Below are 16,996 nucleotides of genomic sequence, written 5' to 3' on the forward strand. Positions count from 1 at the left end.
GAAGCAGCAATGCCCTTTTGGAAATAACAGCATAAAGTAATAGCATGGAGAGGTTTGCTCATGTAAAAGGTGGTAGTTTTCCTCACCTAATAGAATGAGTTGAATTCCTACTAAGTCATATCTCAGAGTAATCCATAACTTGAAATTTTACAGTCTGTTTTTCTTGTCTTGTAAATACACTCTGTAATCTAGAATGAGACATAGTTCAAGAGCAAACCTGTGGAGCAGGTTAAAACAGGAAATTTACTTAAACTCATATGTGGAGTGAATTTTATGTAGATGTCTTCAATGGTTTCAAGCTTAGATATGTTGCAGAGGTTTTAGGAAGCTCTTAGTGTCTGGTTGTGTAGGGTCTGTGCTTTTTTTGTGAAAGACTGAAGTTCCCATAGAGCAATAGCTTCCTTGCTTGATAGAGAAACAATTAGTCCTGGCTTCCGGAAAATCGTATTTGAAAATTGAGGTTTACTCTTTCCTCATTGTAATCAGTAGGCAAATAACTTTCCCTTGGCTTGCCACTGATTAAGACTTTGTTTTTCCATTTTCTGTTTTTTATTATACTTGCTTAATTAAAATTTCGCAATTACCTATTGAGTGTAGTGATAGATGTCAGTAGTTATTAATGCTAATAGTTGCTATCTTCTTCAAGGAGGGCCACTGCAAAGGGATGAGCGTCTCTGTTCTCATGGTTTAAAACAGTGTATAGGTGTAGAAATCCGCTCATTCTTTCTCTTAGTTTCTGTGGTTTATCACTTTCATCTGCCCACAGTGCTGCGTGGTGGCCAGCCAAGGCCTTGTGCTTTGGAGCTGGATTTCCATCAGATGTATTTGCATTCTTCCTCAGTGTTCATGCAGAAAATACCTGCAAGGACCTTTCTTGCAGATTATATATGGTATGTAGCCTTTGAAGCATTGTTTCACAACCCATCTTTTGATGTCCTGTGGTAATTCTCTTTTCTAGTTTTCTTGCCAGTATCGCTGTGCCCCCATCTGATCAATATCTCTTTTATGAGGCCAGTTATTTTACCTTACGTTGATGTTCGGACCAGCAGGACCTTCATAAGACTGACTTTTTCAGCCAGGTCCCCTAGTATGTAGCTGTTCAATACCGCGCACAAACGTTGTTTCACATGTGATGAAGCCTTTTTAATTGTATAACGGTTGCCAGCAATGCACTCAATTTCCATCATGACGCCATCTTAATGGGATTGCTTGGAGGAATTGATTTATATTCTTGTTCCATGTCTCTCTGTATCTAACAGAGTTGAGAGTTTTGGGTTGCTTGGGATGAGCTGCTTTCTGCTAAAATGGAAGAAGACAGGTAGACTGCTGGGTTTGGAACCAGGGGACTTATGTAGAAATTTGAAGAAAAAAGGTGGATTTTTTTTTGTTGTTGTTTTTTAAATCTTCAGAAAGCAGAAACTTAAAATGAGTGAAATGATAGAGGAGTAATTTTGGACGTTACCACATGACTGAAATAATCCAGTATTCTTGCTATGTTGATCATCCTTGTGTGTTGAATTCTATTGAGAAATGACCCATCCTGCACACAGCTAGAAATACGATCATGCTTTTGTGGGGCTCAGTGAGACATGATGTTGCTCTTGGCATTCTTTGGGAAGAACGGTGTATAGTTCATGTAGTTCTAATTTCTGGAGAATTATTTGGCTTCCTTTTTTCTTAAAATACTATTCCTCAACCTTTTCTTGTATTTATGTCATCTTTATATCAATACATAGTATAAGTGATACCACAGAAATGCAGAGAAATTAGAGGGAGAGAGAGCAGTAGCACGATGGGGACTATGATCCACAGAAAAACGCGGTCCTTCCCCCAGCTTTCAGGTTACTATGAGCATGCTCATGAGAAGACTTTGGGGGGACCTAATAACTGCCTTCCAATACCTGCAGGGAACCTACAGGAAGGCTGGGGAGGGACTTTTTACAACAGTGTCCACTGATAGGACAAGGGGAAATGGGTTTAAGTTGAAGGAGAAAAGATTTAGATTAGATCTTAGGAAAAAATTCTTCAGTACGAGGGTGGTAAGACTTTGGAATAAATTGCCCAGAGAAGTTGTGGATGCCCCCTCCCTGGAGGTGTTCAAGGCCAGGTTGGACAGAGCCTTGAGTAGCCTGATCTAGTTGAGAGGCGTCCCTGCCCATGACAGGGAGGTTGGATTAGATGATCTCTAAGATCCCTTCCAGCCTATGCCATTCTATGATTCAACTAAATGTAGTGTAACTAGTGTGCGCCCGGTTTGCATCAGTGGGAAACATCTGCTCTGTGGTATAGCCACAACAAATGGTAGTGTTAGATGTTTTCAATACTAGTTGCTATTTTAAAAAAAATCTCTTTTTAACCTGGAAATGCTGTGAAACTTGTCCTATCATTTGTCAGTTAGGACATGAGTTTTGGCACTTAGCATCAAAAAAAAGTAGCTGAATTTAACAGCTGCCTAGTGAATATAGTTATAACTTTAAAGGTTGGACAAAGGGCTTTCAGAAGTTCTAAAAACAGCTTGATATTATAATAAACAGTATATTTTGTTGGTAACAGGTTCAGAATCTGTCACATTTCCTACACACTCTAATTCATCTTCCTTTTTTTCCATCCCAAGTCTCTCGCCATTCTGAGTCTCTCTAGATACTTCCAGAGTTCAGATGGTAGCAGGAGATGAGAATAGTATTGACAATTCTGAGGTCTGTGCCTTCTCCCAGTAGAAAGAAGATATAAGTGTAGGGTCCTTGGCTGTCCTAACAATTGATTTCTTTCAGCTTTTCTCTGCTGTGTTTTTTGGCACAAGTGTATGAATGAAAGAATTTAAAGTAAGTGACATCTGAAACCAGGTAAATTCTGTCAGAAAATTCAGCTTCTAGCTCTGAAATATCCTAGCCAAGCACGTTTAAACATTCATGATTCAAATCATGATGGATCAAGTTGTAACATCCTTGACCTCAAAGTTTTAAGCTAACTTCTCAAGCTGAAAACATTGCGTGAGGTGGTGACTGTAACATACAGGCAAGTGTGGTAGTTTATTTTGGATAAATCATCCTGGTTTTCAGTGGAAATGAAGGAGCATGGAGACAGGATTTTAAAGATATTGACTTTTTTCCTTAGAGAAGGTAACTTTTTAGCTGAGTGTGCAAGTATTGTGGAGAAAAGTGAACTTTAGCTTGCTAATACACTTAAGATTTGGAATGTGCTTGTATTAGCGTTGTCATGGAAGGTTAAACTGTTGGCTGCCCGTCTCATAACGAACTGTCCTCAAAGCCTGGAGAGGTCTGGGGTGCAGGATGCTAAAGGACTGGTAAAGATCCCCTAACATCGTAGAATGGTTTGGGTTGGAAGAGACCTTAAAGATCATCTAGTTCCAAACCCCCAGCCATGGGCAGAGACACCTTCCACTAGATCAGGTTGTTCAGAACCATGTCCAACTTGACCTTGAACACTTCCAGAGATGGGGCATCTACCACCTCTCTGGACAACCTGCTCCAGTGCCTCACCCCTCAGAGGGAAGAATTTCTTCCTTAGATCTAATCTAAATCTGCCCTCTTTCAGTTTAAAGCCATTGCCTCTTGTCCTGTTATTACATGCCTTTGTCGAAAGTCCCTCTCCAGCTCTCTTGTAGAGCCCTTTTAAGTACTGGAAGGCTGCTAGAAGGTCTCCCCGGAGCCTTCGTTTCTCCAGGCTGAACAGCCCCAACTCTCTCAGCCTGTCTTCATAGGAGAGGGGCCCTCTAATGATCTTTGTGGCCCTCCTCTGGACCTGCTCCAACAGGTCCATGTCCGGATCCTTTAAAATACCTGGGATTCATCTTCAGTCATGTGTATTGTACTAGTGTCTTTTAGTCCCAAAAGGCTACTGGGCATTGCAGGTGAGTAGGTAGATCTCTTGGTGCTTTCTTTGTACAGCACCTGGCACTATGGGCTCTGGTATGAGGAAACCAGAGACAGTGAAATATAAATCAGTAGTTCAGGAATGACCGATGATTTAGTGCTCTGTAATATTTGGAGGTTTTAGCTGCTGACTGTGTTTTAAAATAAAAATTTTCCTAACTGGAATGTGATCTGGATTTGTTGATGAGTGCTGATGAAGTCCACAGTGTTCCTTTAGGAAAGGGGATGTAGAGGTGCAGAGTGCAGCTCCTCTAGGACAGGAGCAGTAGTCCTTGTGTGGGGTTATTGAATGCCTCGGGACCAGGTGTCTCTGGAATAAGCTTCTAACGCCCTTTCGAGAGAACCTCACATCAGCTGCAGCAGAGACGGAGGTGGAAGAGCAGGGAACGGGAGCGGCAGTGGAATAGGATTTTATCCGATTGTCTTGTCTCATTGTGAAGGATGGAGGGGCAAAAAACCCTACTGGGAGAGGGCATTTGTGGTAACTAAATCTCAGTGTGAGAGGAGGTTCCCGGTGCGCTGCGCGGTGTGCAGGTGGCGCTCGCAGACTGCTGTGCCGTGGCCGGTCGCCGCTGCACCGGGAAATACGGGCTGGGATGGTGCCCAGATTATTCGCTGTATCAACCCCGTGCTTGCCTGGCCTCTCTGGAGGTGTAGGGGTCCTCAAGCAGGAGACTCGATAATATTCATCTGACTTTTGCTTATCTGTGCTTCAGCAAAATGATGGTGTTTGCTGTTAGTTGCGACGTGCAGAGTGGGGAGGCTCTATGGAGAGGCTGCCAATCCGCTAGATCTCATCCTCTTGGCACTGATGATAGGACCGTAAGGAAGGAAAGGTATTCCTGCTACCTCACGTGGAAGCCCCAACTGATTAAAGCTGTTAGCGTGGCACAGGAGTACTGAGGAGAAGCCCTGTTTATTCCTGTCACAGCTGTAATTAAATCTATAACGTTGCCTGTGCTGGCTGCTTTGATGGTAGCTCAGTACATCTGCAGTGTTTTGTGGTTACTTTTGTGTCCGAGTGCAGGCATTTTTCTGTGGAACAGCACGACTGTAAGTCATGCTGAAATCTTCTGCTATTACTTGAACTGTTAAATGAACATTGAAAAGAGTGATTTTAAAGAAACAGAAATTGTTTCTTCATCATTAAAAGTCAAACTTATATAAAAAAGTGTTTCTTGCAATACATTTACTTTTTTTTGTAATATATTTGTTGGTTGGTATGTATATTTCTCCTTATACTTTCCATACAATGCTGGCAAATACTGCCCTGCTTTAACTAAATTAAGAGGCATGTAGCTTAATTGATTCTCTTGCTCATGAAGTGCTTGGCTTCAGCTTGTGAACCTTCCAGTTTTTACCCATAATAATTTTTAATAACAGTAATATATTGCTCTTACAACATGTCCCTGGTGGTATGATTGTGTCATGTTAGGGTTTTTTTTTTTATGGTTGGAAGGAGGGGAAAGCAGGATGTGTTGTTGAAGTTTGTATTTACCAGAAAAGCAGTGGATACTTCTCAGTTTGCTGCAAAGTCCGAAGTGTCCAGCTGAGAGTGTGCTTGTACCACGTTACAAAGTGCAGTAGGAAGATGCACAAACTAGTTTAGCGCCTTGTGTTTGATGGCATTGAGTTCTGCAGAAGTTAGTTTAACCTTTTGGAATTTTTATGTAGACTTTATTTCGGTAGAGATTTCTGTTACAGTGACTGGGTTGTGTTGTTAGGTGGCTTCATATCTCTGCAGCATTGCACGGTACAAGCATAGTACCAGAAATGGTATGGAGAGACACTCAATATCCTAGAGTGCAAAGGGTATGGATGAGAAGTGAGAAAATTTTGCCAGCCCTCTGAGATGATTAGTGTTCACTGCCTGTGTTCCTTCCAAAAATGGCCTATTTCATTATTTACTTGTGGTTAGCTTTATCAGGTGTGTGGAAGATCTTCAGCCCTCTCTTCTAAGGGAATACATTCTTTTGAAACAGATTTTCAACCAGTTAGCTATGAAAGTAAAAATCAGCTGGAGCTTCTTTCTGTCAGGTGGTATGATAATCAGTGTTAGCTGTGAAACCTGTGGTCTGCTTAGAGCTGTTAAACCCGCTGAAGTGTGTGAGAGCAGAGTAAGATCAGAAGAAATCTTGTTTAAAGGAATCAGCTGGAAACAGGTACTTAAATCCTAACTTCCTTGATGTCTCTTTCTGGGAGGCCAGCGAATTCCCAGGCAGGCCGAAAATCCAAACATCACTAGTAGGCTTGCTCTACAGACATATTTAGCATGCTTTATCGTTATGTTTTTAATTACGTATGTACTGAAATTACTGTGTTGTGTTACACTCGGTTATTCCAGGGAAGGTGTTTGCTGTGGGAGGTGGTTTCTTCATTGTTTTTTGGTGGTTGTTGGGTTGTGGTTTTTTGTGGGTTTTTTGTTTGGTTGGTTGTGGGTTTTTTTACAGTGTTTTCTCACCTTCATTGTGTCCTTTGTAAGTGATGGGTGTGTTGTTTGAGGGGTGGGGAATGTGTATGGATTCTGCTTTCATCGTGAGTGAGGACTACCTGGCTTCTGACCTGCTGAGTTTTGATAACTTACTGAAGCTGTACGTGAGCAGTGTTCTGCTGAAGATTTATCACAGATTTGGTTTAGTGCTGACAAGAAGTGCAGGGAGCAGGGCAACTCTAACTGTATAATTAACCATCTTGCAATGGCAGTTGATGTCACCTAGTTACCTATATCCAAAATTCTGCTAGGCCTGCCTTGTCCAGATATGTGATAATGGGATGACTCACCTTTTCAACAGGTATCCCCTAGTTCTTCTGTCCTCCTTGGCTGGTATTACTGTTAAATTTCTTTCAGTGTGTAGAAGTACTTGAATAATCATAATTGGAGGGAGATGTAACTCTTAGCTTCTAACCTTGGAATGATAAAACCTCCTCCCAATGTTACTACTATCTCTGTAGTTGCATGAGTTGTTCTCGGATGTATTCAGATGATGATTCTCAGGTGTATTCTGAAATCTATTTTTAGTGGTAGCATTGTCCACTTTATGGAGTATACTTGAAGTTTAATTTGCTTTGAATAGAATTATGGCTTTCACCGTCTTTGCCAACTTCATTATCTCCAGGTAGTATTTTCTGATGGCATCTTTTTAATTGCTATTTCATCACTCAGGTTAGTTGTTGTCTTTTCTTCCCCTATTAGCAATTTCGTTTTCCCATGTGGAGTGCGTGACCGCTTTGAGGCAGGGGCAGAGATGTTCTTGTGTATGGGGGGAGCAGGGGGAATCTCCCTCCTGCTTTAGTTTTAGGACCAACTGTGGTTTCTGAGACCTGCTTACATACATGACTCCTTTCCTCTTCTCTGTCCTCGTCTTTCTTTTGGGAAATGTTTCAATAATGTTATGGGGATGCACGCTTTTCTTTTAAGTACACCTGCCCTCTTATGTGCTCTTTTATACTGTAGATAATCTGAAGCTGTGAAGAAATGAGTTTTTCCTACTGTAATGGTTTTTACGATGTGCAAAGATATTTTTTTTTAATGAATAAACTAACAGCTTCCTTCTCACTTCACAAGTTACAAACAAGATTTTCCTTGTTATCTGTTGCTTAAAATCCAAGCAGTTACTTCTGCACCCTGCAAGTGTGAACACTTATTATGCACGTCTGACTCTTCAGATCTGTGTGCCGGCTTCCTGGCTGAAAATGATGGTTCAGGGATTCTGTCATTACATGCACAGTCTTGGTCTGCAGTGTCAAATACTTTTATTGAGAGATGCTCCTTTGACCTGTGTGTAATGAACTCTTGATCTCAGCTGAGTTCCTTGTGAACATGTGTCTAAGGCATGTGAATGGTTTTAGTAAGCTCTAATTGACACTTTGGTTTGCAGTTGTAGCACTATGCAAGGGCACACATGCAGTTTTGTTGCATAGAGTTCACGTTTTCTGATTGTGAAATGCATTTGTGCTGCCACCAATGTTATAGTCTAGGGTTCCTGTTTTGAATCCCTCCACCTTTAGAATTACTTCTGTGTTAGTCTATGATCCTGCAATATTATCAGAATTAAGGATGTGACATTCTAAAACACCTGTTTAAAATCCAGGTACAAGTCCAGGCTAAGCAGCTTTTGATTCTGCTCTGATAACTAAGTAATACCAGACGAGCACATATAGATAAGTGAAATGCATTTTACCTTTCCCTGTACTGTAGTCCTCTTTGGAGGTGTGGTACCTTTTTGAAGAATCATTGGACTTACTGGTTGCTATGGTTAGAAGTTTAACTCTTAAAATAATGAAAAAAAAGAGTTCTAGATAACTTTACAGCTTTTGGAAAGACACTAAGAGTAATATGATGAGGCTAGAGCCTTAGCTGGTATCAGGGCTAAGACTGCTTACTATGAGCATCCCTGGGAAACTTTTTTTGATGTAGTATTTTATTTCTGTTGCTCTGCACATGTAGGATGTTAGCTCACTATTTAGTAACGTACTCTGTGTAAAACTCTTCTTTAGAAGTGGGGGAGAAAGTAGGGGATCATGGACCTCTTATGAAAATAGAACAATGCTTAAGGTGTTCTGTGTCAGCTTCCTAATGATGTTAAGATCCAAACAGTCACCTCTGCAGTGTTGGCTTTTGGGAAACTCGATTGAAGATTCATTTAAAGGTTGTGTCTTTCATTTCTGTACAGAATGTGGTCCTCTCAGGAGGATCCACAATGTTCAGGGACTTTGGACGACGACTGCAAAGGGATTTGAAGAGAGTCGTGGATGCGAGATTGCGACTTAGTGAGGAGCTCAGTGGTGGTCGGATAAAAGTAAGTAAGGAATTTAAGTACATTGATTCCATAAGTAGTAAGAAATAAAGTTCAAAATTTTCACCTCGTTAGTGAAAATGCATTGTTGTAAAACGAGTAGTATATATGTGTGTGTTGTTAAACATGTTGGTAGCCTTGCAATGTATGACTTGTCTTTACAGGAATCTTAAAGTTACTGTGAGCAGCCTTTAAGGGCAATTCTGGTTCCTCTTCTAGGAGATACATGATCTTAGCAGTAGGCAGGAGGGATTTGACTGTCGCGTCGTTCAGCATACTAATCACAAAGTTTTATGACTTGGTCTCCTAGGGAACATGGCAGACTCAGTAATAGGTGTGAGATAGTGATGTGAATGGAGAGGTGAAGATGTTTGGGTCTGAGTGTTTTCAGTTTGTAAGGATCTTGCCAAAAAATGTAAACCAACTAAATACAAACTGTTTTTCTTAGCCTAAACCAGTTGAAGTTCAAGTGATAACGCATCACATGCAGCGTTACGCAGTTTGGTTTGGCGGTTCCATGCTGGCTTCAACAGTAAGTCTTTATAAAAATTGTTCTGAGGTGTGGTTTTTGTTGGTTTTTTTTGATTGCATATTGTCTTCTGGCCGTATTTGATCTGAGCACTAAGTTTTAAACCTTTTCGTTATGACAGCCTAAACTGTGTCACATTCTGGAATCCTTACACAATTTTTATGTCAGTAAAATTTGTACAGGACAAGTGGGAGCTTTACTTTAGTGAGGATATCTTGATTTGACATAATTGTGAAGTAGTTTCTATGTGATAGTGGCAGTATAGTCCCTTTATTCTTGAAGTCAGCACTAGAGATGAGTTAGGATTTAAGGAATACAGGATCCAAATCAATGGTCTTAAACCGGATTAATTGTATTCATATCCTAATATTTCTAGTTTATTCTATTTCAAAAATGTAATACCCCCTCATAAAGCATCAATCTACAAAAATGTTAAGGCATTCGTTTATTTGTCATTTTTTGTGCTTTTAAGGAGATTTGTTTTATATTTTCATAGCCAGAGTTTTTCCAAGTATGTCACACCAAGAAAGACTATGAAGAGTATGGCCCTAGTATTTGTCGTCATAATCCTGTTTTTGGAGTCATGTCATAATGCTCATCTAACGGGAACAAGATCTCTGATATCTTGCTGATGAAGAAACTCATGTAAAGCGGAGGAAGGCAGCAGATACTGTAAATACTGAAGCAGGACACGGTTATCTCTTGGAAACATTTGGATCACCACCGTGCACTAAAGCACAACTTACAGCCCCGCGTCATTTCAGTAAAAGCCATTTCTCTGCTGGCTGCTTTAAAGCCTATCCTTCTTTCTTCCTAAACGTGAGGTAATTGAAAATAGGTAAGTCTCAGTTTAGGAGGTTGTGCAAATACTACTGAAACTGAACCTAGAAGAATAAGGCAGTGTTTTACTGCTTGTGGAAAGATTTTAACCTTTCCCACTTGTGCCCTGATTCTGCAATCAAATCTTTAGCAATGGAGCACTAAATACCACATTGCCTTCGGCGGAGTTGGAATGGATGCAGGTACCTGCCCAAAAGGATTAGATTGCAGGATTGGGACTGTACTTTGTAAATGTAGGTTTTTTCATATCATTTTGTATTTTATGATATTGGTAGGGTGAATTGATGACTAGTTCTAAGCACGAACAGCTATCAATGTCATGGAGTGATGTTACGCATTTCCAGGTGTGAGGCATGTATTGGAGTTGTGCTGGTACTTTTTTTTTGAGGAAAAAAAAAAAGCCATGTATGCTAGAAACTGATTTGTTCTTGTTTGGATGACACAAACTAAGTGATTTGCAGTATTGTATGAAGTTTATTATAGCCACTGTTAACTTTGTTTTGAATTTTCTGAAACTGTTTTATAGAAGATGATGTTTTGTTTTGATGTTGGTGAGTGGTGGGTGACACACGGGCCTTGCACCGGTGAAATAAAAGCTGTTAACATCTTTATGAATGTTTGTGGTAGTCCTGATTTATGTACTCCTCTGCTTTATCTCACAAGGTTAGCTTTATATTTGTACGTCAATGTGCCTGGAATCATATTAACACTGAAATTGGAAGGGACCTCTGGAGATTTCTGGTCCAGAGTCCTGCTCAGTGCAGGGCTCACTTCAATGTCAGATCTGGTTGCTCAGGGCCAGTCAAATTTCAAGGATCTCTGTGAACAGAGGTTCCTTAATATCTCTGGGCAACCTGTTCCAGGGTTTAACTACCCTATTATGGGCACATGTTCTTGTTGTGAACACAGTGTTGGTTGTTCTATGTTTTAAATCTAAATAAGGTAGGAAACCCTACTTATTCTGTCTGTACTGATTTTGTCTGATCTCTGGCAGCAGAGGCTTTGTAACAGTTTGTGTAGCCCAGTAAGAATTTTGCAAGACACATCAGTCTGGTTTTAACTGGCATGGAGGGATTGCGACCAACCAATTATTTGTTCAGCATAAATTAGAAATTAAACAAAATGGGACTCCACGCCTCAAGCCTGGTTTCGAATGCTTTTGAACTTAGAGCTCAGCTCTCAGGAGAAACACATTGAAGCTTACTTTGCTCACTAAGAAAGAAATGGGTAATCTAATAGAACGTGTACTGTTTCAGCTTGTTCCATCATCTTGTCTGTGTTTAAATGTGTGGTTTTATTTTGTTGCTGCACTGCTGGCTACTTGGGGTTTTGGCCTGTAGAGCAGAATCCAGAACCGTGGGCACAACGTGGCTAGAGTCAAGCTTCAGAGGAAGATTTATACATTCAGTACACTGAGCAAGTGTGTGCTGAAACACTGGCACTCTCGCTTGGTGTTACAAAATAGGGAATGCTGAGGATGTGGCAGTTACGTGTGGCCTGCAACCAGTTTTAGCCAGGTGTTGAGATATCTTAGAGTCGACAGTTGCTCCGCGCTTCTGACATAAGGCATGGGCACTTGTGGTTTGTTGAGGTTTTTCTGAGGAAACAAAAAACTTCTTTTAAAAATCAAGCAAGACTCACTTTGAAAACAAATGAGGAAATGTGCTCATGTTCACTTTTCATTAAAAAACTCACACTTGATAGTAAGAAAATTAATGGATGTTCAAATGTCCTGCAGCTGAGTTCTCTTGTTCTTCAACTTTTGGGACGACTGACCCTACCTATCATACATGCTACAGACCACAGGAGTTTAAAATAGTCATTGGGTGGAAAAAAATTCAAGTTGTGACAGAGGACAAATGCAACTGAGTTTTAGCCCCTTTTCTTCTCTCTTGCTGACTACTGTTGGGCTAATTTAAGCTTCTTTGCAAGTAAGCTTGCCTTTTCAGTTATGTTTTATGGGTTCCTTGCAATAGTTAAGGAATAAGCACGAGGACCTGTGAACAGCAAGTTGAAGACTGATTCCCTAACCTGCTGTTGTGGGCACTCACCTGAGAAAGGAGCATGTGCATTAGGTATGAATCCTCTTGGACAGAGGAAGAAATTGAACCCAAGACCGAAAGCCAGAAGGGCCAGCTGGTATCTAGTCTTCCTCCAGACACTTACCAACATTTACTAGTGCTCTTCTGCGAAGCATGATTTAGAATCATAGAATCATAGAATGATTAGGATTGGAAGGGACCTCAAAGATCATCTCGTTCCAACCCCCCTGCCATGGGCAGGGAAATCCTCCACTGCACCAGGTTGCCCAAAGCCTCATCCAACCTGGCCTTGAACACTTCCAGAGATGGGACATCCACAACTTCTCTGGGCAACCTGTGTTGCCACTCTCTTTCTTAAGGAGTGCTCTCTCTAAACCTAACGCATCAGGGCAGATTTCTGGAGCCTGGTGAGAGTAATAGTTTGCTGCTCTAAGAGCTGTTGTTGAAGAGGTTGTGGTCCTGCTTTGTCCTTGGAGCAAGCTCTGGTGATTACAGGATGCTTCTGTGAGATGGTTTGACATGCTAACCTTGCAGAACACTCCCCTCACCCTGTTTTCTTGAATGCGATGATCTATTAGATTGACTCACCATGTTTGGTGAAACTATGAGGTTATCGAATGGCACAGTGAACCTGGACCTAAACTGGTCTTGAGCTTTGCTGCTTGTTGCTTAATGAGTCTTGTGAAGTCAGTTCCTCTGGTTTGTTCTTTTTTTGTGGTTGTTATTGGCTTGTGAAATGCCTTGAAAATCTATTGAAAAGCACTGTAAAGATCTAGGTCAACAGCATTGCTTCAGTGGTGGGACTGCGTGGAGTCAAAGTGTGGGTAAGCTCAATTGCAGCAAGAAGTTCTGTCCGATCTGCGTAGTTATAATTAAGGCTTCTGGCTTTGTGTAGGGCTTATGGTACCATATGCCCATTAGAAAAGGGGATTACCTGTCCCCATCAACCAATTAGCAGGTGATGTGTTTTAGCCTTGATTAGCTTTGACTTTATTTGAGTCAATGCTCTAAAAGTGCAAGGTATTGTTTTCTGCTACTGATTCTCTGAGTCTTTTCCCTTTTTTCAGTAGTATTTAAAAGCACTTAAGGCTTTTATGAACCTGAAGAGCATTGTGCGTATGTTCAGTGTGGTGCTTTCAATTAACTACAATTAGTGAAGTCTTGACATGAACAAGAATACTGATCTTTCTGTAAATCATTCTTTATGATCACTGGGTTCTCTCTCATCTGGAAAAATTACTGTTGTGCCAAACACACGTTGGAAATGGAACAAGTGAAAAGCTTACTTAAAACCACCAGGGATACTGAGCAGAGATACGCAGCCTCCTGCTTAGTTGAAAAGTGCATTGCATAATATCAGAGTGCTGCGTGGTGGCAGTCAGGTAGTTACAGTGAATGAAAACTCGGGGAAAACTATGGCACCGGGTACCTTATTTTCATATGCTGATCTTTAACAAGGCCATTTTTGCAAAATGTGAAGAAGGGCACAAAGAAGGCAGTGGAGTGTCCATATAATTTTTTCAACTTCTTAGGTTTCTGGTCTGCAAGCTGAGTGTGCATGACAGGAGACAGAAGTAGAATAGTGTGTGCTCACAGCTTGCTGCTGTGGCCGCTTTTGTTCTTACTGTTTCACGTGTGATGATTTTCCTGTAGATGCTCAGGGCCTGACTCAAGTCAGTGGGAAAGACTTCCCTTTGGTGTTACTGATCCTCTAATGTTCTGGAATCGTTTCTGTTTCTTAACTACCACCTATCATGTCAGTCTTGGCCACGCTGTATCACTCTGGGCAAGTCGTTTCTGTATGCTTTCTTCTGATCTTTTCCCAGTGACTGCCTCTGAGACAATATCTTAGCATTTGTCTGCTCTGACATAACTGTCGAATCCTTAGGTGCAGATGTCTGACATGGTCACTTTTGGCTTCAGAGAGAGTAGCATAATTGTATCCTGAGGGCAAATCATCTCATCCTGGGATGTGTGTCTAAAATAAGTCAGTTGACGCATCCTATGCAAGCGCTTTCTCCTCTCCACTGACTATAAAAGTCTGTTTTCTAGGACAGATATTGTATCTTAAAGGCTCAAAGTTAGGGTGGGAATTTTTTTTTCCTCTGATTTCAGACTCTGGGCACCTTGGATGGTTCCCACTAAAGCAGTGTGGTGAGGGAGCAGCTCACTGAGGAGGAGGGCTGATGCAATTCCTTGCACTATACCCATGGAAAGTGGTGAAGGATGAGTGTTGTCCTGCTTTAGCTTCCAAATGACTTGAGGATTTTTTTTACCTTGACTTTGTTTAAATGAACGACCTCTGTGGTCCTGCTGTCTGTTCAAAGCTTTAGCCTAACTGCGCCAAACTATTGTGTGTTTTTTATGGATGGTTTAAGAGTAACTGCTGTAAACTGCAGCTTGCTCACGTGCAAGGTAAGGGGGTGCTGGCACAGCGGTTTGGATGTGCCTCAGGAAACACCAAGTGTCCAACAGCTGCCGTGCCGTGTTCTCACAGCATTCAGCAAGGAGCTCCTGTGAGCCGGTGGCTTTCTTACGCGTACCGGCACTTGTCGCATTGTTCAGGAAGGAGATTTTGTCTGCTGTATGTGCAATGCATTCGTGTCCTGCAGCACTCCCCTGCCAGGCAGATGAAAGGCTCCAGAGCCGGTCTGAGAATGTCTGCTGCCTTCAGCTATTGTTGAAGTAGAGGTCAAGCTAAATCAGGACATTTGGATTATTTTTCAACTTTCCCTCTGGTGGAATTGGGAAGAAGAGGGAGCAAGTTGTCGTTCCTTAGGGACTTAAAAGAGACTTTCATTTTTTTACCGATATGTAACAATAAGAGCTAGATGTCACTGGGGAGAGGCATGGGATTCGTAAGTACCTGTAAATAATTAAGCAGACTCTTTGTCACCTCTCCTGCTTCTCTAGTGCTACTTCCCTTTAAGTTCCCATTAAGTTCTCGAGTTCAGCTGATGAACGTAACTGGGTTGTATTATTAGTCTTTGCTTCTTACCTGTGTCTAGTTTGAAGTTTCGTGCCGTTTTGCTTGTGGTCCCAGGAGCCTGTTATATCTTCCCAGTTACATCAGCCGTTCTAAAATTAAATATTTTACATTTCCGAACGAACATGGCATCTTATGTTATAAACGAATATATGGAAAATCGAGAAGGAATTTTTTTCCTCGCTTTTAGTTTATCTTTCTCTGTAATTAGAGCAAGGAAGTGACAGGGCTACCAGTAATGGGAGGTGTTTAACCCTTTGACTGCCTGGGAAACAATGAGCTTATGTGGGTTTCAAAAGTCAGAAAATAGAGGGTATTTAAGAGTGATGGCCACCACACATCTTGAGTTTGCCATCATGTGGATCTTGTGTTTGTAATGCCTGTGCAATCATGTGCATCTGCACTTTAACAAGTGCTGCTGTATTATGTTTGTTGTACATCAGTAGATAAAGGAGCAGTGTAGTTTAGCTGGGAGGCTGCATTCATCTCGAGCAATTTCTCAGCAGTTTGCTGTGCTGTTGTTTTTCTAGCACCCTGTGGGGTAACGACACGAGTTGCAGCCGCTTTTACAAAGGGAAAATATTTCGCTGCCTTTGGCGGGTGGTAGATACCTGAAGGTAGATGCGAAAGAGAGATTTTGCTTGTGATTCTATTTCTACTGGTAATCTGCAGTTTGGTACAGGAGACAGATGCTTTGGGTCAGTTCCAATAAGGATGTAGTCAAAACAAAATAGAAGATACATTGATGAGGTGACAGACACGTACCTGGCCCACGGAATAGCTCCAGAATTGGCAGCTGGGTGATAAGGGTCTCCCAATCTGGACTAGTCACTTACAGTGCCTGGAACTAGTTTACGAGCAGGGACACAGCCAGCCCCTAGGAAATACTAGGCATGACTGTCCTAATTTTTGTCCTTTTTCTGGAGCATCAATGTGCTTTTGGGACACTTCGGATCCAGAAACAGGATGTATTTTGGTGGGAGGTATGTTACATTACCCTCCTTCAGAGTTCACTAACTTGGCAGGGCTTAGCCTTTTTAATGCAGCAGGTGATTCCTGCCTCTAAGGTACCAACCTTGTGCTGGGAACAACTATTGAGGAAAGTTCTCATCAGGTTGAAGTGGTCTCTCCTACTTTTGAAATCTCTTTTACCAGAAGAGAGTGTGAGAATCATAGAATCATAGAATGGTTAGGGCTGGAAGGGACCTTCAAAGGTCATCTAGTCCAACCCCCCTGCAAGGAACAGGGATATCTCCAACTAGATCAGGTTGCTCAGGGCCTCGTCCAACCTGGCCTTGAACGTCTCCAGGGATGGAGCATCCACCACCTCTCTGGGCAACCTGTTCCAGTGTTCTATAACTCTCATGGTAAAAAATTTTTTCCTAATATCCAATCTCAATCTACCTCCCTCTATTTTAAAACCATTACCCCTTGTCCTATCACAGCTGGCCCTCCTGAACAGCCTCTCCCCATCTTTCTTGTAGGCCCCCTTGAGGTACTGGAAGACCGCTATAAGGTCACCCCGGAGCCTCCTCTTCTCCAGGCTGAACAGCCCCAACTCTTTCAGCCTGTCCTCATAGGAAAGGTGCTCCAGCCCTCTTATCATCTTCGTGGCCCTCCTCTGGACCCTCTCCAACTGTTCCATGTCCTTCTTATGTTGGGGACTCCAGAACTGGACGCAGTACTCCAGGTGAGGTCTCACGAGGGCAGAGTAGAGGGGGAGAATCACCTCCCTCGACCTGCTGGCCACGCTCCTCTTGATGCAGCCCAGGATGCGGTTGGCCTTCTGGGCTGCAAGAGCACATTGCCGGCTCATATTGAGCTTCTCGTCCACCAGTACTCCCAAGTCAATCCCAGGCATAAATAGGCAATCCCAGGCATAAATACAGACTGGGTGGTGAATGGATCGA

At 41.9% G+C, this 16,996-nt stretch overlaps 1 protein-coding gene across 4 annotated transcripts in view; it reads left to right on the plus strand.

Annotated features, from left to right (window-relative positions):
- ACTR3B (actin related protein 3B) overlaps positions 1-9,851 on the plus strand; it is a 28,705-nt gene extending 18,854 nt beyond the window's left edge. For 2 of the 4 annotated variants that reach the window (XM_086614320.1, XM_086614321.1), the window contains 3 exons: positions 8,567-8,692; positions 9,138-9,221; positions 9,715-9,851. In XM_086614320.1, coding sequence (XP_086470446.1) covers positions 8,567-8,692; positions 9,138-9,221; positions 9,715-9,810 — 306 coding nt within the window. In that variant the 3' untranslated portion in view covers positions 9,811-9,851. The remainder of the gene's footprint in view (positions 1-8,566; positions 8,693-9,137; positions 9,222-9,714) is intronic. The other 2 variants (XM_086614322.1, XM_086614323.1) reach the window with 2 other exon arrangements.
- The last annotated feature ends 7,145 nt before the right edge of the window (positions 9,852-16,996 follow it).

Source organism: Tauraco erythrolophus, chromosome 7 (assembly GCF_009769465.1).
Source record: "Tauraco erythrolophus isolate bTauEry1 chromosome 7, bTauEry1.pri, whole genome shotgun sequence".
Taxonomy (NCBI): Eukaryota; Metazoa; Chordata; class Aves; order Musophagiformes; family Musophagidae; genus Tauraco; species Tauraco erythrolophus.